Raw genomic sequence first — 19,279 nt, forward strand, 5'->3', positions numbered from 1 at the left:
TTGACAGCATGTATATTTGGAAAGGTAGTATCAATACTGCAAGGTATATGCAATATTAGCTTTCCTAAAATGATACTTTTAGGATACGCTTTGCAATGTTTAACAAAGCCAAACTGAACTATTCTTCAAAGTTACAAAGTTACAAGTACAGACAGAGGACTTCAAAGGACTACGTTCAATTTGTGATGCAGAATAAATGTTAGAAATGTTTTGTGGATTGTACCAAGCCAATTTTTCCACTGCTGGAATTTCAACTAATAGAGAACACATTAAATATGTTAACAGTCTTATTGCTGGCCATTTATCACCAAAGATATTAATGCAGTAAAATTCATTTTATAGAACAAAAGTGAAACAAAGCCAAGTAAATGTTATCACTTAATAATATAAAATGTTCAGAACATAATCATAAACTTTTCAGTAATTACAGGAGGATTACATTTGTATTACTGGATAAATAAAACTGTATTCATCCCATATTTGGGAATTATTTTATTACAGCATTTGAACTGATGATAATAATCATAAAAAAGAAGAACAACAACAACTTTGTCTTAGCTTAACATTTAGCTTCTGATGCCACTTGCCAATAATATCTGTAATACTATAGTACTGACTGTAGTACTAATTTGAGTACCAAGAAATAAACAAGCTGATCTGGGCCAAGACTTTTCCAAAAATTAGGAAAATAATGCAGAAACTAGTTCAACCAATACTGGCATTTTTTAAATTGTGCAGCCCTTATTCTACAGCTGCCCTGAGCAGAAGCATGTTACAGACAAACAGGACAAACAACACCCTGCTCTGTTTGTGTCTTTGTATCTGTGCATGTAATCAAACCTGCTTCAAGATGGAGGATTAAGCATTTTAATCAAGATCATTAAGGTATGGCCAAGAGAAATTCACTGAAAAAGCAAAAAATGTGAACATGCAAAATTAAAACAAAGCAAAGTATTTTAAAGCACAAATGTTGTGTCATCTGGCAAAAAAGTGCATAACAACATGTGACTTTCCAAATAGAATTTTTAAATGTATCTGAAAATTCTGATTTTAAATAAATACCTTTAGATTTATACTCCTCCCCATCGTGGGTAGAGGGATCTAAGTGGAGAAAGGCAAACTTTAATGCATTTCAGTGGAATCACACAACTGACAGAAGAACACCATGCAAAACTAAACACTCTGCTTCTAGTATCAGGCTGCTAATTAGGTGACTATGTTTCAGTAATCAAAGCCAACTGTAGGACAGTAAATAGTGTAATTTACTCTCATATTAAGTTCACTTCTTTGTAAAGCATCTATGCCAAGAAAATATTTGTGTTTTGCTCAAAGAACTGCTGTCCTCACAATAAGGACGTGACTGGATTGCTCCTCATGCAAGAATGAGAAGGTTCTCTAAAGCAGCATTTGCTGAAGCTGCATGTGGGAAGTTTCATATATTTTTACTGCTTTTTAAATATTTAATTTGTGCATAGTTAGTACAATTACTATTTTGACTTCTTTTGAAAAGTAATATTTCAGTGATATTTCTTACTAGATTTTAAAATATAAATAAAAGTATGTAGCCGGCTGGAAGCCGTTCAGTCCCTGCTCTGAGGAAGAAGCACCTCACTTCAACAAGCCGACACCAAACTAACCCCTTTGTTCCTGCTCTTTTTCTTCAGGTTGCAGCAGTTCTGGGCGCTGCTTCCAGTTTAAACACAGTCTGCCTTGTGCCCCCCTTGATTCTTGGGGACGGACTGGCTGAGGTTTAATAAACTGGTAGGACAATGTTGGGAGGGTGTGCTCATGACAGAGTCATGTACTATACATCAACTATACTCTGACCATCTCTCCTTGCTAATGATACTGACCTACAAACCCCTCATTTGCAGAACTAAACCAACCAACAGAATGATTAAGACCATGTCTACTTCAAGATTGCTTTGAATAAACAGACTGGAGCACTTTTATGGACTCTGATGTAGAAGTGTACAGATTATTTGTTCTATACTACATCAACTTCTGCACTGACCTGGTCATCACATTGAAACTAATCAAAGTGTTCTGAAACCAGAAACCCTGGGTCAATAAAGAGGCCAGAGAGCTACTTAAAATCAGGGATGTTGCTTACAAAGCCCAGGCCACGGCATCTTATAGCCTAGCAAAAGCAAATCTCAAACACAGGTACAATGCAGGTACAATGATGCAAGCGAAATCTACCTCCATCCCCTACCAGCCCAGCCTGAACTGTCATTGGAAAGAAATGACATTAGGAGTGTTATTGCAGAGAATTAAACCCAGAAAGGATACAGAACCTGATGGTGTTCTGGAGTGTGTTCTGCAGACCTGCACTAACCACCTTGCAGAGGTTTTTACTAACATCTTTAACCTCTCTTTGATTTCTGGGAGTGCACAACATGCCTCAAAACTACAACCACTGTGCCCATTCCAAAACAAAGAACTAAGAGCAGCCTAAATGACTATCATTCAACTACACTTACCCTGATGATAGCAAAATGCTTTGAAAGACTGATTGTGGCTCACATTAAGTGATCACAGCCACTCTGGACCAGAGTCAACAGAAGAAGCCATCAGCCTTACACTCTATACCACCTTAGAGCACTTCAACAAACAGGCAGGTACTGTAGAATGCTCCTCCTGGACTTCAGCTCTGCTTTCAATACCAGTGTCCCCGCAAACTGGTGTCCAAACTCCCAAACCGTCTCAGCCCGACCATCTTTAGGTGGACCCTGTATTTCTTAACCAACTATCCCCAGACTGTCAGGATGGGCAAATGCGCATCCTCCACCCTCAATGTACCAAAGGGATGTGAGCTGAGCCCTGTTCTGTAAGACCTGTTCAACCTTCAAACGTGACAAACACCATCATCAAGTTTGCGGACAACACACAGTCATTGGCCTGATCTCCATTAACAACAAGACTGCAGAGAAAAAGTGTAGAGCCTAATCGCCTGGTGCCCCATCAACAACTTATACTACACAGCAGCAAAGCCAAGGAGACTGTGGTGGATTTCAGACAGTCAAGAACAGAACTTGACCCTATGTACATCAACTATACTCAAATGCTGCTACACACATACACACAGTCTACACATGCTTGCTAGCCTTCCTATTACAACTTCTGTGTAATAGCACTACACTGCTATACTGTGAAACTTGCACATACAACTTGTGAAGTCATTACTAAATTTTCATAATGTTCTTAACTTTGCACATAATTTTTATGACCTTGTACGTATTTTGTATTCTTTTATTCTATTAATTATTTTCTTCTTCATGTGTACTTTTAAATATTTGCATTTTGCACATTTTTTGAATATTTTGCATGGACAGGGGTTGCCAAAATGTTGTTATTTTGTTGTCCTACACAACAATAACAAAAACACCAAACTTGAATCATAAATACCGGCAGTCGCCAGTGCTACCCTCAGCCTTCTAACAGACCTATGGTATCAGTTTCAAAATCCTGTCATCTTGTTCTCAAAGTATGGCATTCATTTTTACTAGATGCACCTGTGGTATCAATTTGAAAATCCTAGGGGACTTCCCTCTTGCGGTATTGCATCCACAAGATTCTCAGAAGATTTGACCTCTGACCTTAACAGGGTAACAAGAAACCCCATCAGCCTTTTACGGCTGAGTGATAAAAGGAATGTCAGCAGCACCTGTACAACAGAGGCACTAGACTCAGACAGTTCAAACTGGGAGGTAAAATACACGTATTACTTCCCATTTGCAATTCAAAATTACTCGCCAACTGACAAGGACCCTTTATGGCCATTTGGCGAGTGGGGGACATAGATTGTGAAGTGGGGTGGACACAGGATTGGTGCCACACAAGTATACCACCTCAACCTCCTAAAAGCATGGAGAGTGACAGAATTTTGGAACTTGTTGTATGTCTCCTTGAAGACTGCTGAAAAAGCTGTATGTGTAGACAGCGCACTGTAAGATACTACAAAACAGTGCTTCATCTGCTAATCCTCCTACCCAAATGTCTGATATGAAAATTATTCTTTGGACCCCACCAATGTGTCTTTGATTATTGAAGAGATTCTAAATTTAAAGATTTGTATTTTCAAATTTAGCTGCAACAGTTCCTTCCACAGATTTGCCAGGTTGTTATTAAGCCAGACCAAAGTGTCATTTGGACACCTTTTATCCTGTAGTGAGATTCCAAATCCACTGTCTTTAGTGCATTTAGTGACTGATATCCTTGTTCTGCTTTTGGGGAGATTTTCTGTGAGCTAGAGAACTGACTCTGCAGCTCACGAAGGCTGCAAGCAGAACAAGGACTACTGTTGCAAGGTGATGATATAAAGGGAGTCTTAAAGCCTTTAATCAAAAGGAAAACCCATGCCTAAAACAGATTCACATTACCAATACAATGTTGGACTGTTCAATTAACAGTTTCACCCCAAAACAGAAAAGTAAATAATTCTGCCAACATATCTGGTGCATGTACTGGGTTGTTTTGTTTTTTTTGCTTTTATCTGTAAAAACTGTTTTTTTATTACATTTTTTTTAGTTTGAATATTTCAATCATAGTAAGAAATCCAAAGTGCTGAACATCAAATGAACTTAATATTACAATACTAAATTGACCTCTATGTGAAAATTCTGTTTTTATCCTGACGTGTCAGTTTAACTACATACGTTGCTGTTGCTCCATAGCAAGTTTGTACTTGTAGTAACTGAAGTATTCGCCCCCAAAAAGGAAGGAAAACTTAGGGTTGTCCTTCTGTTTTTCCATCGTCATCTTCTCAAACTCTGGGCCATTTCGGGCAACAAACTGGGCCAGCTTATCAATCACATTTCGAAGCTCCTGATCTGTACAAAAAAAAAAAAAAGACATAAATACAGTGAAAAATGTTGTTGTAAAAACCTCAAAGCAGAGACACTGAAACAGACAGAAATAATAGTGTCTAAAGTGCTTTTAAAAAACAAATAAAACAGATTCAGAAAATAATGAATTTCTTCTGAAACTGAAACATCTAGGAAAGAGGTTGCATAATCATTATTTCCATATTTCTACATAGTATTATTAAATCAGTTGGCTGTAATTCTACTCTTAATCGTGCTGCTGTAGCACAAAAATATCTATAAGGGATCTTCTTTCTATGGGGGTTCTTTTTCTTAAAAGCCAGCAGCCGTGAAAAGTTGGAACAACTAACGTTTACTCTCCATTACTGGATTATTCCTACACTATTTTTCACGTTAGTTGGTGCAATGCTTACACACAGAGCCTGGTTAAACATTCATCCACTTGTGATCGGTGACCTTAATCAATATGCTAAATCCAATGGTTTTGTTAGCTATGTAGCAGATAGCATGGGTGCTCGCTTACGTTGAATCGAAATTTAAAATAGCTGTGGTGTACGGCTCACCTTCGGGAGGACTGGGGATATCCATGTTTAACTTCTGTTCCAGCGAACCACTTAGCCAGAATATGTATGTAAAAACTCGGCCAAATTCTTTACTTTTTCAGAAAAAGGTATATCAAATTCCCCCAAAATCACTTGCATTGCCGCTGCTACGCACAGGAAATGCGATACAGAAACAGCGCCACAAAAGATGGCTATGGAATTGTCTCCAGCGCCCCCTGCGACTGGGAGGAGTGTTCGCGCCTTGCTCGTTTGGGTGGGTTGATGGTTGCAGTTGCGAGTAAACGTCCAAAAATGTAAATATTTTTATTTAACTATAAGTAAGATACTAAAAAAATACAACATTTTAAAATATCTTTAGTCCTGATATTTATTATATAGGCTTACAAATCCTATCCTAGAAAACATGGTTGAAACCCCGTAGTTTCTCTTCCTGGTCAATATAGGAGGCAAAACCTTTGGACAGTTAGACCACACAAGACACTTATCCAGCTGGATCCAACACCCAGTCCAATGGGAATGCTGTGCTATCCAGCTGGTCATTTCAAATGACCCACTTGGCAGTGCAGAGCTATCTTTTTGTTTGTTTGTTGTATGATCAGGAGCAAGAATCTACATATACATATTTTGAGCTTGGCAACACAATGTTTAGCACTATTGTGTCACAGCAAAAAGGTCCTGGGTTTACATCCACAATCTCGCTATAGCCTTTCTGTGTGGAGCTTGCATATTCTCCTCTGGTTCTCCAGCCTCCCCCCACAGTCCAAAGACATGCAGTTAGACAGATTACATTAATTGATGATTTTAAGAAGAATTAAAATGGTATTTACCCAGAATAATAATTAGATTAACAATATCAGAAATTTTGTTGTTCAACCCACTCATAAAAGAAACAATAAGTAAGCATGGAAATGTTGACTATTTTCAGATAGAGTCAACTGTAAATTTCTGACCAAAATAAACTCACATGAGGACAATTTAAAATAGAGATGATCACCAGTTTCACATTCAGAAGTACAAAAAAATTACATGAGTCAACCTCAATTTCAAATCGCTTAAATAGGAAATCTAGGAGTGGTATTCAAGTGTTCCTTTCAACAACAAATCATTTTATTATTATGATATACTTTATATTTTATTAAAGTATTTAAATCAAGATTGCAGATTGCTAAAAATCCGACATATAATAACATTTACAATCAGACCAGATGCGTTTGAGAAAAATTAATTTTGTTCCTTTAGAGATCATAAGTTCTTTTACAAAAAAAATGAAAACAACAACAACAAAGGCATATTATCAGCAAACTGACTAATTATAAATTTACTCTATTTTATTTAAATTTAAATTTTAAATTTTGGAGCGACATTTGAGTCTACACTCCATACCAGCTGGTGGCGGCAAAACACAATTTCGTAGTTTTCCAACCACCTGCAAAAATAACAAAAAAGAAGAAGGACACAACCGCTTCCTGCGACTGTCCGTGGATTGTGCTGTGGGGACCGTGACGGAGGTGTGTGAAACACTGTACATACTGAAGCTTGGTATGTTTAGACAATGTTTACACTGAGCACTGACTCCACCACTTGTGTGGTGGAGTTAGTGAATACCGTGTGAGGTAGTTGCGAAAGAGTTCAGCCAATGATAGGCGATGGTTTATTTGTGGAAGCCGGTGTGCTCAGCGCGTGCTCCCGACTCAGGCGCGAGACACCGGAATGTAGTGAAGTGACAGCGGTGTTCACCAGGAAGGAGAGAAGCGTGAAAAAGATCAATAATACATCATGTAAAGTACAGAGCTAGCTGCGGGCCGTGGACAGAAACGACATCTAAATACTATATCCTCCGCAGCTGGTTTTAATATTGGCCTGGACTCGAGGTATTTAGTCAAAATCCTCATATGTCTCGGTTATAGTCTATATAACCGTTTTGTTTTCACCTAGCAGTTTTAGATTTTTAGCATAAATAAGATAAATAAGACTTGAATATTAGTAAGACAAAAAAGCTTTTACATTGCTCTAAGTTTACAGGTCCAAGAGTCATAAGTGTGTTGCTCTCTTTCCAGCAGCATGGCTACTGTCGAGAACGTTGCATCAATAGGACAGGATCTGGTGGACCCGAGACAGGACCTGACCAAGCGGTTCAGAGCTTTATTTACCCTGAGGAACCTGGGAGGTAAAACACCAGGACCACAGAGTTTTTTCTTTTCAAAAACTGGATAACTAACAAAAGCACTCAGCTAAGTAACAAAATAGCAGCAATCCGTGTGCCCAGTACTCAAGATTTGCAGTAGTATTTAGGACTCCAACATTGGTTTGTAGGGGTGGGACTCACCCCACACATTCAGTTTCTTCTTTTTTCTTTTTTTTCAAATGTAGTTGTGGTTGTTTCTCTGTCCTTTCACTATATTTTAGTAGCCCCTATGTTTTCCAACAAAACTCACATGAAAAAGTAATCTTTAAATCCCTAAACTTTGCAATAACGTCTTGCTCTCAGACGTCCAGTCTTTTCCTCGTTGTCTGGTTGGCTTAATCACAGAAAGCAGCACTGTACTGTTTGAAAGACAAGACATTCAGTTTTTTCTTTTTCTCTGAGAGATCTTTTTTTAATGTAAACTGAAATCACAGCACAGCTGTTGCATATTGTTGCAATATATTTGCTGTGACTGAACGCCTGTAGTAATTTTTGGGTGAACTAATTCAGGGTGTCATCTGTGTGTGTCAGGTGCTGAAGCTATAGAATGGATCAGCAAAGCCTTCGCTGATGAATCAGCCCTGCTGAAGCATGAGTTGGCTTACTGCCTGGGACAGATGCAGGACAAACGGGCCATTCCTACTTTGACTGCTGTTCTCAAAGATAAACAGCAGGAGCCAATGGTTAGGCATGAAGCAGGTAAGCATGCTTGATGAGGTTGAGGAGTCTGTGTACTACCAACACAAGTATTTTGACAGAGTATGTTTTATGTAAGCTCTGTGCTCTGCACAGATGGTGCGTGTCCAAGTGTTCATTTGTTGCCGCACTAAGTACAGAAGTTCCCAATTAATCTGCTTTTTGTATTTACAACACACGCGCAATACAGACGCACGTGCACTGTGTAAAATACCTAGAGTAGCAGAAAAGTAGAAAATGAGCTACTCTACTTTTTTTCTTAACAGTAATTTAGGTAAGGTGGTATAATTAAACAATTAAATAATATAATTTAGTTGCTCCTTCACAAATCTTATCTTTGCTAAGTACTTTGTGACAAAAAGCAGTATAATCAGCTGCTTGTCAATTGAGTCTGAAGCTTTGCCATTTTGGGCTGGTTACAACGTTGTTGTTTTTTTTTGTGCTGCAGCCTTGTGGAGATGGAGTAATGACATGTAGACCAGTTTCATGTACTGCAGGTTCTGGTTTGAGAGATGCAATCCTCTCCCTAGCTTGCTCTGGTCTCTAGAGCACCACAAGGACCATTTATGTAGACAGTGGAGCTGGAATTCCATCCACTGGAGTACACAATCATGGCATCTGAATGATATCAAGGACTGCCAAAACAATAAATACTAAAATGAGTAGCCAAATATACTGCCCCCACATTAAAATGCTTTAGTGGTCTTTGTAAGGAGCACTAGGTGCCTTGCGAAAAGGCCACACTTTGGCAGAATTGTCCCTAAAGAAGGTCACGTTGAACTGAAAGAAACTGAGAATGTGCATTTGGCATGAGGGACTGTTAGTGAGCTAATATTTAACCACTCTCTTTCTGCTAAACATAAGTTTGTGTAGAAAAGTATAAGTTTACATACATGTGTATGCAAACTCACAATACTTTCCTGGCGCAAGCATGATGGATGCTTTTCAGAAAATATTTTGAGACTTGCAGGATGCAAAAACAAATGAAAGCTGGAAACAGCGGTGCAGTTTTGAAGTCTGACTGCTATCTCTGTGTACTTGTAGGGGAAGCTCTGGGGGCAATTGGTGATTCTGTGGTTTTGAACCTACTGAAAGAGTACAGTCAGGATCCTGTCATTGAGGTAAGAGCATATCACAAAACTTGCCTGCAACTTTCAACTTGATTTCCATTTTACCTGCTACAGAACAGACCTACAATTTAGGCTTGGACTAATTTAACAGGATATTAATTAATTTTGAAGGTAACTGAAAAACATGATTGACTGTTGTATTTGAGTTGACTGGTTGTTGTCATGCCTTTATTGTCACATCACCTCCTAACGGCCATCTTTCAGGCTGCTCTTGATGTTTCCTGCTGCCTTTTAAAGTTTTTTCCTAAAACCTTTTACTAAGTTTATTAAATCTTTGGTGGTACAGAAACTATGCCCTCTACTTTGACATCTTCAACTCTATAGTGTCACCACTGCATTCCAATCCATCCCTGAAGCGTGGTTTTCCTTGCTAGCCTTTTTAAAATATTATCATTATTATTATTATTTATTTTTTTAGCCTGTTTATTAACTGCTTGCTGCTCTGACATTGTCTGCTGGTATACTCAGTGTTACAAGATGATATCCAAGACTCCGTCTTGTAAGTTGGGGATCAGCGCTTGTCTTGTTGGGTACTGCTGCTGCCACTGCCACCTCTATTTCTGCTGCTGTTACTGCTCCTACTGCTGCATCTGATTGATGACATGCTACTGTGCCCCCTAACCCCATCTGCCACCACCTTGAGCGTCCTTTTAATTCTGGTGCTTGTTGTTGGTCGCTCTATGGTCTGACACATGGCGGTGCCCACATGAAGGACATTAAGACCACAAAGTCTCTGCAATAGTTGTCTGTCTTGGCACTAATGACTTAATATATTGTCAGAGAACCTCAAGCAAGGCTTTATACACCTCGTGGGCAGCCACTGGAAAGCAATCTGTCCTGTATCAATCATTTCCTGTATCGGTGAAACTTTCCTTAAAATGTGGGACTGTGGAACTTTATCCACCCAATACTTAAATTCCCAGATGTGCTCAAGCCATGTTGGAATTACAGCAGTAGTTTACAAGGGTAACTAAAACTGTGTTCCATTTACTCCTGGTTTATTTCACTCCTTCAAATTGCTAACATTCAACATTCAGTGTGAATTTTCTGGTCTACTGGTCTTTATTCTTGGTGTATCTATAAACTCCCTGCAGCTGTCTGATCAATTCAATTCAAAACCCCAGCAATCATATCACCCCCTATGAGAAAGCGCTTTGGCAACAGTGGGAAGGAAAAACTTTCTTGTGGTGGCCGCAGCACAATGTGCCAGGTTTTGTCACAACGAAAGTCAGTGTGAGACATGGTGAGCATAATGGCCACATTAAGGCACAACCCCCAATAGGGTTTAAATACCTGGGACTCTCCACCATTTGATTTGGTGAGTTCTAAGTGAGTGGTAACACAATCTTGCTAATTTTCAGAGGGTATACATACCATGGTACGGTCATAAAAACTGAATGTGGGCAGAGCAGCAGTTTGAAATTGACTGGTTAAAATACAGTCATAATGGTCCTCATATACTCATCATCTCATGTTGTTTTATTGTTTGTCAGAAACATTAAATATGTAAGTCAGAGGAACTTTAAGAGACGCTAAGCAGAGTAAATATGACTTCAACTTTTGGAAGAATTCAAGTCTGATATGTCATTTAGCATGCTTCATACAACTGTGCTTTATTTAGCACAGTCACACACTTGACAGTTAACTCACACCTATGATCTCATAGGGGGCAATTTTTTGCCTAGACTGAACCACTGACTTTCCCAGTATATAATCTCATTTGCCTCAGTATTCCAGTGTTTTAACTTCATAATTGGACATATTTTTATTTATAAACAAATGCCATTTATTATTTTTTGAGGTTTACATTTGGTGATAATTTCAGTTACTCTTGATACTTGAAACCACAACTAAAATTGCAGCTTGCACTCTCAATTATTAACACTCAGTTGATACAGAAAATGACATAAAAGTTGACATTCAATCTATACAGGTTGCAGAGACATGTCAACTGGCTGTTCGACGGCTAGAATGGCTTCAGAGTGGAGGAGAGAAAACGTTGCAGGACGGACACGCAGATAAAAACCCCTACTGCTCTGTAGACCCAGCCCCTCCAGCAGCAAGGAAGAGCGTGCCAGAGCTGCGCTCCGCACTGCTGGATGAAAGCCTGCCACTCTTTGACCGCTACCGTGCCATGTTTGCCCTGCGTAACCTTGGCACTGAGGAGGCTGTGTTGGCACTAGGAGACGGTAAGGTCCAACTTTATGGTAAACAATTATGTGAACATTTATTTCACTCAGCAGTCATCGTTAATCTGATAATACTACATGCAAACCATGGTTCTAGAACACTCAAGGAACTTGAAGATGTCGTTACTGAGCACCTAATAAAATATATGCATATATGAAAGTCAGTAACTGTAAATCCTTGTGAAGTACGCAGGTGGAAATTAATATGTGCATCCGATTCTGTTTGCCTCCAGGCCTGCAATGCTCCAGTGCTCTGTTCCGTCATGAGATTGGCTATGTTCTGGGGCAGATACAGCATCCAGCAGCAGTCCCAGCCCTCCGTGCAGCTTTGGAGCGTTCCAACGAGAACCCCATGGTCCGGCACGAGGCAGCGGAGGCTCTAGGCTCAATTGGCAAAGACGAGTGTCTGGCCGTGCTGCAACGTTACCGTGAAGACCAAGAGCGTGTTGTCAAGGAGAGCTGTGAGGTTGCACTTGACATGCTGGAGTATGAAAACAGTGGACAGTTCCAGTATGCAGATGGATTGGTCAGGTTACAGGGTTAATTATTTAGGTCAGTACTGAGGTCACCTTGTGTTTAAAGGTAATTAAACACAATTTGTTGCTAACAGTAATATTTTCTTTACTTCAATATAGCTAAGTTGAAAACCAAATATATTAAAAAAATAATAATAAAGGGTGGAACATGGATAATATAGGGTCATCCACCCTAATAGCCTGTGCCTTTGACCAGCTGCTGCTCTTGCCCCATCATTCAGCTGCTCCTTCAAATCATCCCCAAGTACAAATATGGAGGAGAAGCCTCCCAGCCAACAGCAACATTGGGAGACGTGCACAGAAGCAGTGGAGTGAGTAACGAAGGACTGCTATAACAACCAGCCAGCCTCTGTTGTATAGCACCAGAAACAGACTGGTGATCAGGAGATGAATGAGTGTGGTTTGTTGGGTCCTAAATTTTAAAGCCAAAGCAATCAACTCTATCCAGCTTGCATATTGAGTTTTTTTTTATGTCCAACTAAAAATCAGCCCACTCAAAAAGATCATCTGGAAAAGAGCAGAGTTCGTTTATTGAATGGAGTCATATAAACGATAAAACGGACTGTCACAACCAACAGAACAGCAGGACAACACAAAGCAGTGCAACCCCAGGCTATAGAGCCTTCCACATATTCATGTGCAAAAGACAAAACAACACAGAAGAGAAGGCAAAACAAGAAAATGGGGCAGAAAAGCGTGGCAAAGAGAGAGCGAACCCTCCTGGACCCTCTATTTTATTGAGTAAGGACCCTCTGCTCAATCTGAATTCATCCTGCATTGTGGTTCTACAGTTTGATGCAAACTTCTCATTTTAAACTGTCTGCTACAAGCATTCGTGGTGTGACGTAGACCTTGATTTGTCGTGCTTCTCTTGGTACTTTGCTCCTAAATTACCATGGAGCACAGCTTGCAGTTTAAATGTACATTTTTTGTTATTTACAGTCAACTCTATAAAATTAAAATGATCTTACATACTAATGTCTCTCCTGAGTTTCACGAAGACCTTCTTCCCTCAAGTCCTACAACTCAAATTCTCATAACTGCTTGTGGTTTTGCACATCAGATAATTAAAGCTTTATTTGTAAGCATCAGTAAGTAAGCAATAAAGTACAGACTTCATGCCAAATAAAGAATCCTTATTATCACGCCTGTCAGCGTAGTCCAGAGTAGGTCTATTAAGACATGGATGAATGAGTTTGGTGTGTAAGAACTTCACCTGCACAGAGTCCCGATTTCAACCCAATCGAACATCCCTGGGGATGAATAAGAGCAGAGACTGCAAGCCAGGCATTTCTCACAAAGCCCTTTGGTGCTGCAGGTGAACACTATCCAGGTACAAAAGGACAAATGTGAGTTGTTGGCAACTTGTACCACTGTTGCTGAATTTTGGAAAGTGATTTATGTCTAGGTGTAGATTTGTGTTGATGTTTAATTAATGGAAATTCCCTGCATCCTTAAAACTACAGAATCCAATTTGTCCAAATTGTAGAGATTTAAAGTGGATTATATAGACTAGGTGTATTAGAATAGACCGCATACTTGCAGTAAAACAGCCATTTAGGCTTTAAAAAAATAAAAATACAACTCAAAATATTTTATACATAAAATAGATAATATAATGTATCTATAAAATGTTTATATAATGTTTTATATTCAGTCGGGCACATTTGTTTTTGATTGTTAGTTAAATATTTTAAAATGTACGTATTGATCTTTCAGTGGTTTTTAAAAAAAATCTTTTTAATAATTCTTATTAATTAAACAATAAGAAGAAGAAGTATGATGTCTTGTATTCATTATGACGGTATAGTTTTAATTTTCCAAACACATCCTGGTATCGGATAGCAAAGGCAAGCAGTGGTGTCGCACATCACTAACCGCCAGGGTGCATCCGCGAGCCTAGCAACCAGAGCCCTCTGTTAGCGAGCGCCACTGTTACAGTAACTATAGCAACCCTTGGAGTCTGTATACGGCGGTACATTGAGAAAGCGGTAAGACAAAATTTTGGAAGTCTTTTCCACGCTTGTATAAACCGTTACTCTGTCCATACCTCAGACGTAGTTGACGAACGATGGACGGAAAAGAGGAGAGAGTGCAGTCAGCTGCCGCGTTCAAGTCTTATATGTTGAAAAACAGCACGAAGAGCAACCTGAACCTGTAAGTTACCTTTTTATAGTACTAGCTAGTATCTGATGCTCTCATGACCTACTTGTCTGTTTGTTAATTTATTTCAATCATGTAAACAATGTGCACAAGTTCATTTAGAAAAGGAAAAAAAAGCTATACAAAATAAAGCCAATACATTTCAACATTGCTTCACCGGTTCTGATTCAGTTACATATCGAAAGCAGTGGGAAGAAGTGCACAGTTATTTAATCCCACCCATTCGCAATACGTTATCGGTCAGTATTTAATCAGCTTCCTTGCTGATGTAATCTAAGTTATAATAATGAACACATTTATAATATAATATGATATATACACCACATCGTATCATTATGTTTTGTGATTCCATAGCTTTGCCTCCACACTACAAGACCAGTACCTCCATTTTTGAAAAGTTAGCTGTACAATGCAATAAGCATGAATAAACTTTCCTAAACAGAGACATTCACTGAATTTCAACATTCTCCCTTTCTTTATAACTCCTTTGCTTAATTCGATGTTATTTGATATCCAAATGTAACTAATAACATATATGCAAAAATGTTTGAAACATGTTAAAGCTGTATTGGCACCAGGGCATTATCGGGTTATGGATAAGATTTTGTAATGATATCCAAAGCTGTATAACCCCTAGATCTAGTTCATTCTGATTTCACTGAGTTTCGTTCCCTTCCGTGTCCTGTTTGACTTGGTCTCTGTGGATCCTCCCCAGCAATCCCCTATGTGTAGCATGTTATGTCTGGTTGCGAATGTCAAGTTTTTGTCTCTGTCTTGTCTCCATGTCTCTCTCCCTCTTTCCCTGTCATTCTCTCTCTTGCTCTCTCTCTTGCTCTCTCTCATTCTCTCTCCCTAATTACTTACTGTGTGTATATATTGTCTCAGTTTTCCGTCATCTGATGATCCCTCGGGATAAAACCCCCATAGATAGTGGTCTGATTAGTAGATGTACGCTCACGGCATCCTGAGCCACAACCACTGGAACTGGTGTCTGTGACTTATTTAGTGACACAAGAGCTTCTTTTTCACTCTAATTAAATTCTGGCTAAATTTTTGCATGTTAACTAGTGTTGTGCTGCCCATGTGAGTTGCCAGGGGAAATGCCTTTAGAGGTGAGAACTTCAAAACTGTTGCAAGACCAACTTTTGCAGCATTTAAAGATGCAGTAAAAAGAAAAGGCAGTTTAGATGAAATAATACAGCAATACAACAGAATAGTCTCATGAAAAACCTTTGAAAAAATGTCTTGTGGAACCATATGGTATCTGTGTATTAATATGTGTGCTAATATGTACAACTAAGATTTATAGGTTGATATGTACCAAACTGTGTAACTGATGTTCTAGTTATGACCACCTCACTCGCTTGCTGACGAAGTTGATGGATGAGCAGCCACAAAATGCAGTGGATGTGATAGAGGATATAAGCAGTGATGTAAAACGGGGTTTGTTAGAAGAGATGCAGAGCACTCTGCAAGATCTTCCAGAGACTACAGCTGATGTGGAGCTGGCTAAGCAACAGCGCCTGCTCTTTACTCGGCCAAAAGATGTGGATCACGAGGAGGAACTGGTATTGACCACACACAACTACACTGTTTGTTCTACAACTTTTATATACAGCAATCTGTCCCTTTGTTAAATGCTAAGGTGATGGATATGAGGTTAGGTTGTGGATCAGTTCAATTCTGTTTTATTTATATAGTGTCAAATCACAACAACAGTTGCCTCAAGGCGTTTTATATTGTAAGGTAGATCCTACACCAATACAGAGAAAAAAGAGAAAACCCCAACAATCATATGACCTCCTATGAGTAAGTGCCTTGGCGACAGTGAGAAGAAAAATCTCAGTTTTAACAGGAAGAAACCTTGAGCAGAAACAGGCTCAGGAAGGGATGGCCATCTGTCATGACTGGTTTTGGATGAGACAAAGACATGCTGTGGAACAGAGCCAGAGATGATTAATAACTAATAATTCACTGCGATTGAACTTCACCATTGAAGTGTGTTTGCCTTGCTCCGTTCCAGGTTTTTTCCTCACCATCAGAAGTTCTTGGTACAGGTTGGACTGTAGAAAACATGAATAACTGTCACTTTTCATCAGCTTTAAGATGTGGTGCTATCCTATGCTTCTTCATAGCTGTGATGTCCAGGGTCATTCAGGTTTTGACTGGTGCATTTGTAGCTGTGGGAGTACAGGTTGATAGAGCTGGGCACTCCATCTGTCCAGATGTCCTGCGGCCTCTGTGCAACTTCCTGTTGAGGCCTCTTCTTTAACCTCTGTACAACCAGCCAGCGCCTGAGCTTTTCTGGGCTAAACTCAGATTCTAGAAACTTGTCCTGCTGGATCTTTTAAGGCCTCCTCTAGAGAGAAGCCCCACTTCACCCTTTCTTACTGAGCTCCTTACTAGCCTCCAAATCCCAGAAAGTAGAGTCATCACTGGTCTAGGGGTTGGATGGCTCTGTTGATGTCAAATGGGTGATACTCCAAGTACTGGTCAGTGTATGACAGAAGACAGAGGAAAGAAGAGAACGAGGCATTAGTTTGTCATATTTTTAGAGACAACAGTGACATGCTGACCATTAGAGATTGTTAATGAAAATATTAATATTGAGCTACATCGTTTTCTGCAGTAAATCCTCAGGCAATATCCTTCCAACCCTGCAATGCATAAAGTTCATTATATGTAGTTATAACTTTTTAATTGACATTTTGCAATACATGAGAATTTGAACTATATACATAAAAATAAAAAACATAAAAAAAATGCAGATACTTCATTCACTAGTTTTTGATGCTTCAATGAGCTCTTTAGAATGATGATCTTTTCCAAATGTTTGTAAAGGCAGCCTGCTTCATTAGGTGATTGATTTTATACACCTCTGTCAATGGGATTGAAGAATGTGGATTTTAACTTATACGCTGTTTTTGTGTACAGATTTCCAGCTCGTATGGTGAAAATGAGGATTTATTGCCATTAAACCTAAAAATTAATCAGTAAAGTGTCATCCTTCAATTGGGGAAAGGAGTTGCTACAAGTTGTGTTAAACTAAAGTGCTAATCCTAGTGCTAATCAAGGTGGTTAAAACTGTAGAGTGAACATCATCAGACTTCTTCCTAGTGTTTCTATGCAGGATATTGACTTTGTGGACAGTAATAGGTCATAATAATAGTTTTTTTGTATGTGTATATGGGCTTTGTGGAGCATGGAGTTTCTGCCTGTAGTATTTTACTTAAGACATTTGTAAGATATTTTGTTCTCCAGCTGAATTTAATCCAATGATTCTTATATTATATCTTTAATAACTCTTTTAATTTCTTGGGAACTTTATGTTTGTATTACTTGTTCAGTATATAAAACTGAATTTGTATTGTGTAACACAGCTTATTGGTCTTTTTAGGTGGAAACACCTCTTCCTAATGTGAGTGAGTTGAGCTTCTACCTGGAGCAGGCTGGAGTGGGTTTGGGCAGAGAGGAGATGCAGAGAATTTTTCTTGCTCTCAAGCAGCTTGTTGAGTCACAGCTGCTGTTGCAATGCCGACTATGGGGCAAAATTTTGGGAACAGAGAACAGCTATATTGTTGCTGAAGCTGTTGTTGAAGGGGACGACCATAGCATCGATGAACCAGCTGAAGAAGAGGAGCGAGAGGTTGATACTCAGGAGAATGAGGTGAGGAAGTAAAAAGTGTGGTATTGAAAATGAATTAGATATGCTTGTAATAAAGAGTAGTAAAAAAACACATTCCTACTTTTTACACTGATGTTACACTCCTCTGCCTTTGCATGTCATCTGCTCCATTGCAACGTAAACTTCATTTACTTTTGATACCAGGTACTTCTCTACTTTGTTTTCCACAACAAAGTACCTCCTCAATATTGGGGAGCTCTATCATGATAACAGTACTAGACAACAGTGAATCATATTAACACAGTACTCTGTGTTATTATGATATACAAATATACTATATACTGTAATATCACAAACAATACAATGATAAAAAAAATGGTACAATCAAAAAAAATACAAAAACAGTTGTAAAAATGAAATTATGGAGCTGAGGAAAAGGGTAGGATCTACTCCCCCACCCTATTATTTCACAAAGTATTGAAGTAAAATTAATTGGTGAATTATTAATTTAGTCCAAATGTGCTTTTGCTTTCAGATAGATCAACTTCCTCAGTCGACCTATAAACCCCCATCAGTTGTGCCAAAGGAAGCCACAGGAACAGGTGCTAATAAGTTTGTTTACTATGTGTGCAATGAGCCTGGTCTTCCTTGGGTAAAGTTACCTTCCGTCAGTCCTGCACAGATCACTGCTGCTCGACAGATCCGCAAAATTTTCACTGGGAAGCTGGACACCCCAATTGTGAGCTACCCACCTTTTCCTGGGAATGAAGCTAACTATTTACGAGCACAAATTGCCCGAATCTCTGCTGGCACACAAGTAAGCCCTCAGGGCTTCTACCAGGTTCTAGAGGAAGAAGGTGATGAGGAAGATGAAGTATCCCAGAGCAACTATGAACCAAATCCAGACTTTGAGGGTATTCCAGCTGCTGAAATGGCTGAGTCTTTGTCTAACTGGGTGCATCATGTTCAACACATCTTGCTGCAGGTACGGGTCTGATCAGACAAGGTTCGTGGGCATTCTTTCACCTATTGAGTGTGTCTGGATTTGTCCATCCATCTTCTTCAGGGTCGCAGTGATGCTGGAGGCTCTATTGCCTTTAAATAATGTGTAAAAAAATGATTTTAGGGTCGCTGTACATGGGTGAACTTGGAAGTAAAACCAGGAGAGGAATCTAATGAGGAGGGAGAAGCTGATGAGAAGGAAGAAGAGCCTGATGAGCCAGAGCCAGAGGTTGGACCCCCTATGTTTACACCTATCTCCCAAGATGCAGGTCAGTCTTTGACTTTGGACACTTTTCAGGCAAACCAGTAGTTTAGTTTCTCACACTGATGAGAAGGTCATAATGTTGCCCAAAATTCAAAATTT

The 19,279-nt window shown here is 39.2% G+C and overlaps 3 protein-coding genes across 10 annotated transcripts in view; 2 read left to right on the plus strand and 1 right to left on the minus strand.

Annotated features, from left to right (window-relative positions):
• Positions 1-5,571, minus strand: part of cherp (calcium homeostasis endoplasmic reticulum protein) — a 19,859-nt gene extending 14,288 nt beyond the window's left edge. The window contains exons 1-3 of one of the 2 annotated variants that reach the window (XM_005734240.2): positions 5,390-5,571; positions 4,659-4,832; positions 1,063-1,101 (exon numbers count right to left, since the gene is read on the minus strand). In XM_005734240.2, coding sequence (XP_005734297.1) covers positions 1,063-1,101; positions 4,659-4,832; positions 5,390-5,414 — 238 coding nt within the window. In that variant the 5' untranslated portion in view covers positions 5,415-5,571. The remainder of the gene's footprint in view (positions 1-1,062; positions 1,102-4,658; positions 4,833-5,389) is intronic. The other variant, XM_005734242.2, reaches the window with a different exon arrangement.
• A 1,243-nt stretch (positions 5,572-6,814) lies between these two features.
• On the plus strand, positions 6,815-13,268 carry dohh (deoxyhypusine hydroxylase/monooxygenase). 7 transcript variants are annotated; one of them, XM_005734247.2, is made up of 7 exons: positions 6,819-6,928; positions 7,447-7,556; positions 8,106-8,273; positions 9,315-9,391; positions 11,334-11,589; positions 11,823-12,171; positions 12,347-13,268. In XM_005734247.2, exons 2-6 carry the CDS (start codon positions 7,451-7,453, stop codon positions 12,131-12,133), a joined length of 918 nt encoding a protein of 305 aa, XP_005734304.1. In that variant the 5' UTR covers positions 6,819-6,928; positions 7,447-7,450; the 3' UTR covers positions 12,134-12,171; positions 12,347-13,268. The 7 variants fall into 7 exon arrangements, with proteins under 7 accessions (XP_005734302.1, XP_005734301.1, XP_005734304.1 ...); XM_005734249.2 differs by having other exon boundaries at positions 11,823-12,141; XM_005734245.1 differs by having other exon boundaries at positions 6,815-6,897; positions 11,823-13,268.
• A 748-nt stretch (positions 13,269-14,016) lies between these two features.
• Positions 14,017-19,279, plus strand: part of rsph4a (radial spoke head component 4A) — a 14,953-nt gene continuing 9,690 nt past the window's right edge. The window contains exons 1-5 of the mRNA XM_005734311.1: positions 14,017-14,282; positions 15,634-15,856; positions 17,686-17,955; positions 18,449-18,898; positions 19,040-19,184. Of these exons, the coding sequence (XP_005734368.1) occupies positions 14,197-14,282; positions 15,634-15,856; positions 17,686-17,955; positions 18,449-18,898; positions 19,040-19,184 (1,174 nt within the window). The 5' untranslated portion in view covers positions 14,017-14,196. The remainder of the gene's footprint in view (positions 14,283-15,633; positions 15,857-17,685; positions 17,956-18,448; positions 18,899-19,039; positions 19,185-19,279) is intronic.

Source organism: Pundamilia nyererei, unplaced genomic scaffold (assembly GCF_000239375.1).
Source record: "Pundamilia nyererei isolate P.nyererei 1_Seehausen unplaced genomic scaffold, PunNye1.0 scaffold00057, whole genome shotgun sequence".
In the NCBI taxonomy this organism is placed as follows: Eukaryota; Metazoa; Chordata; class Actinopteri; order Cichliformes; family Cichlidae; genus Pundamilia; species Pundamilia nyererei.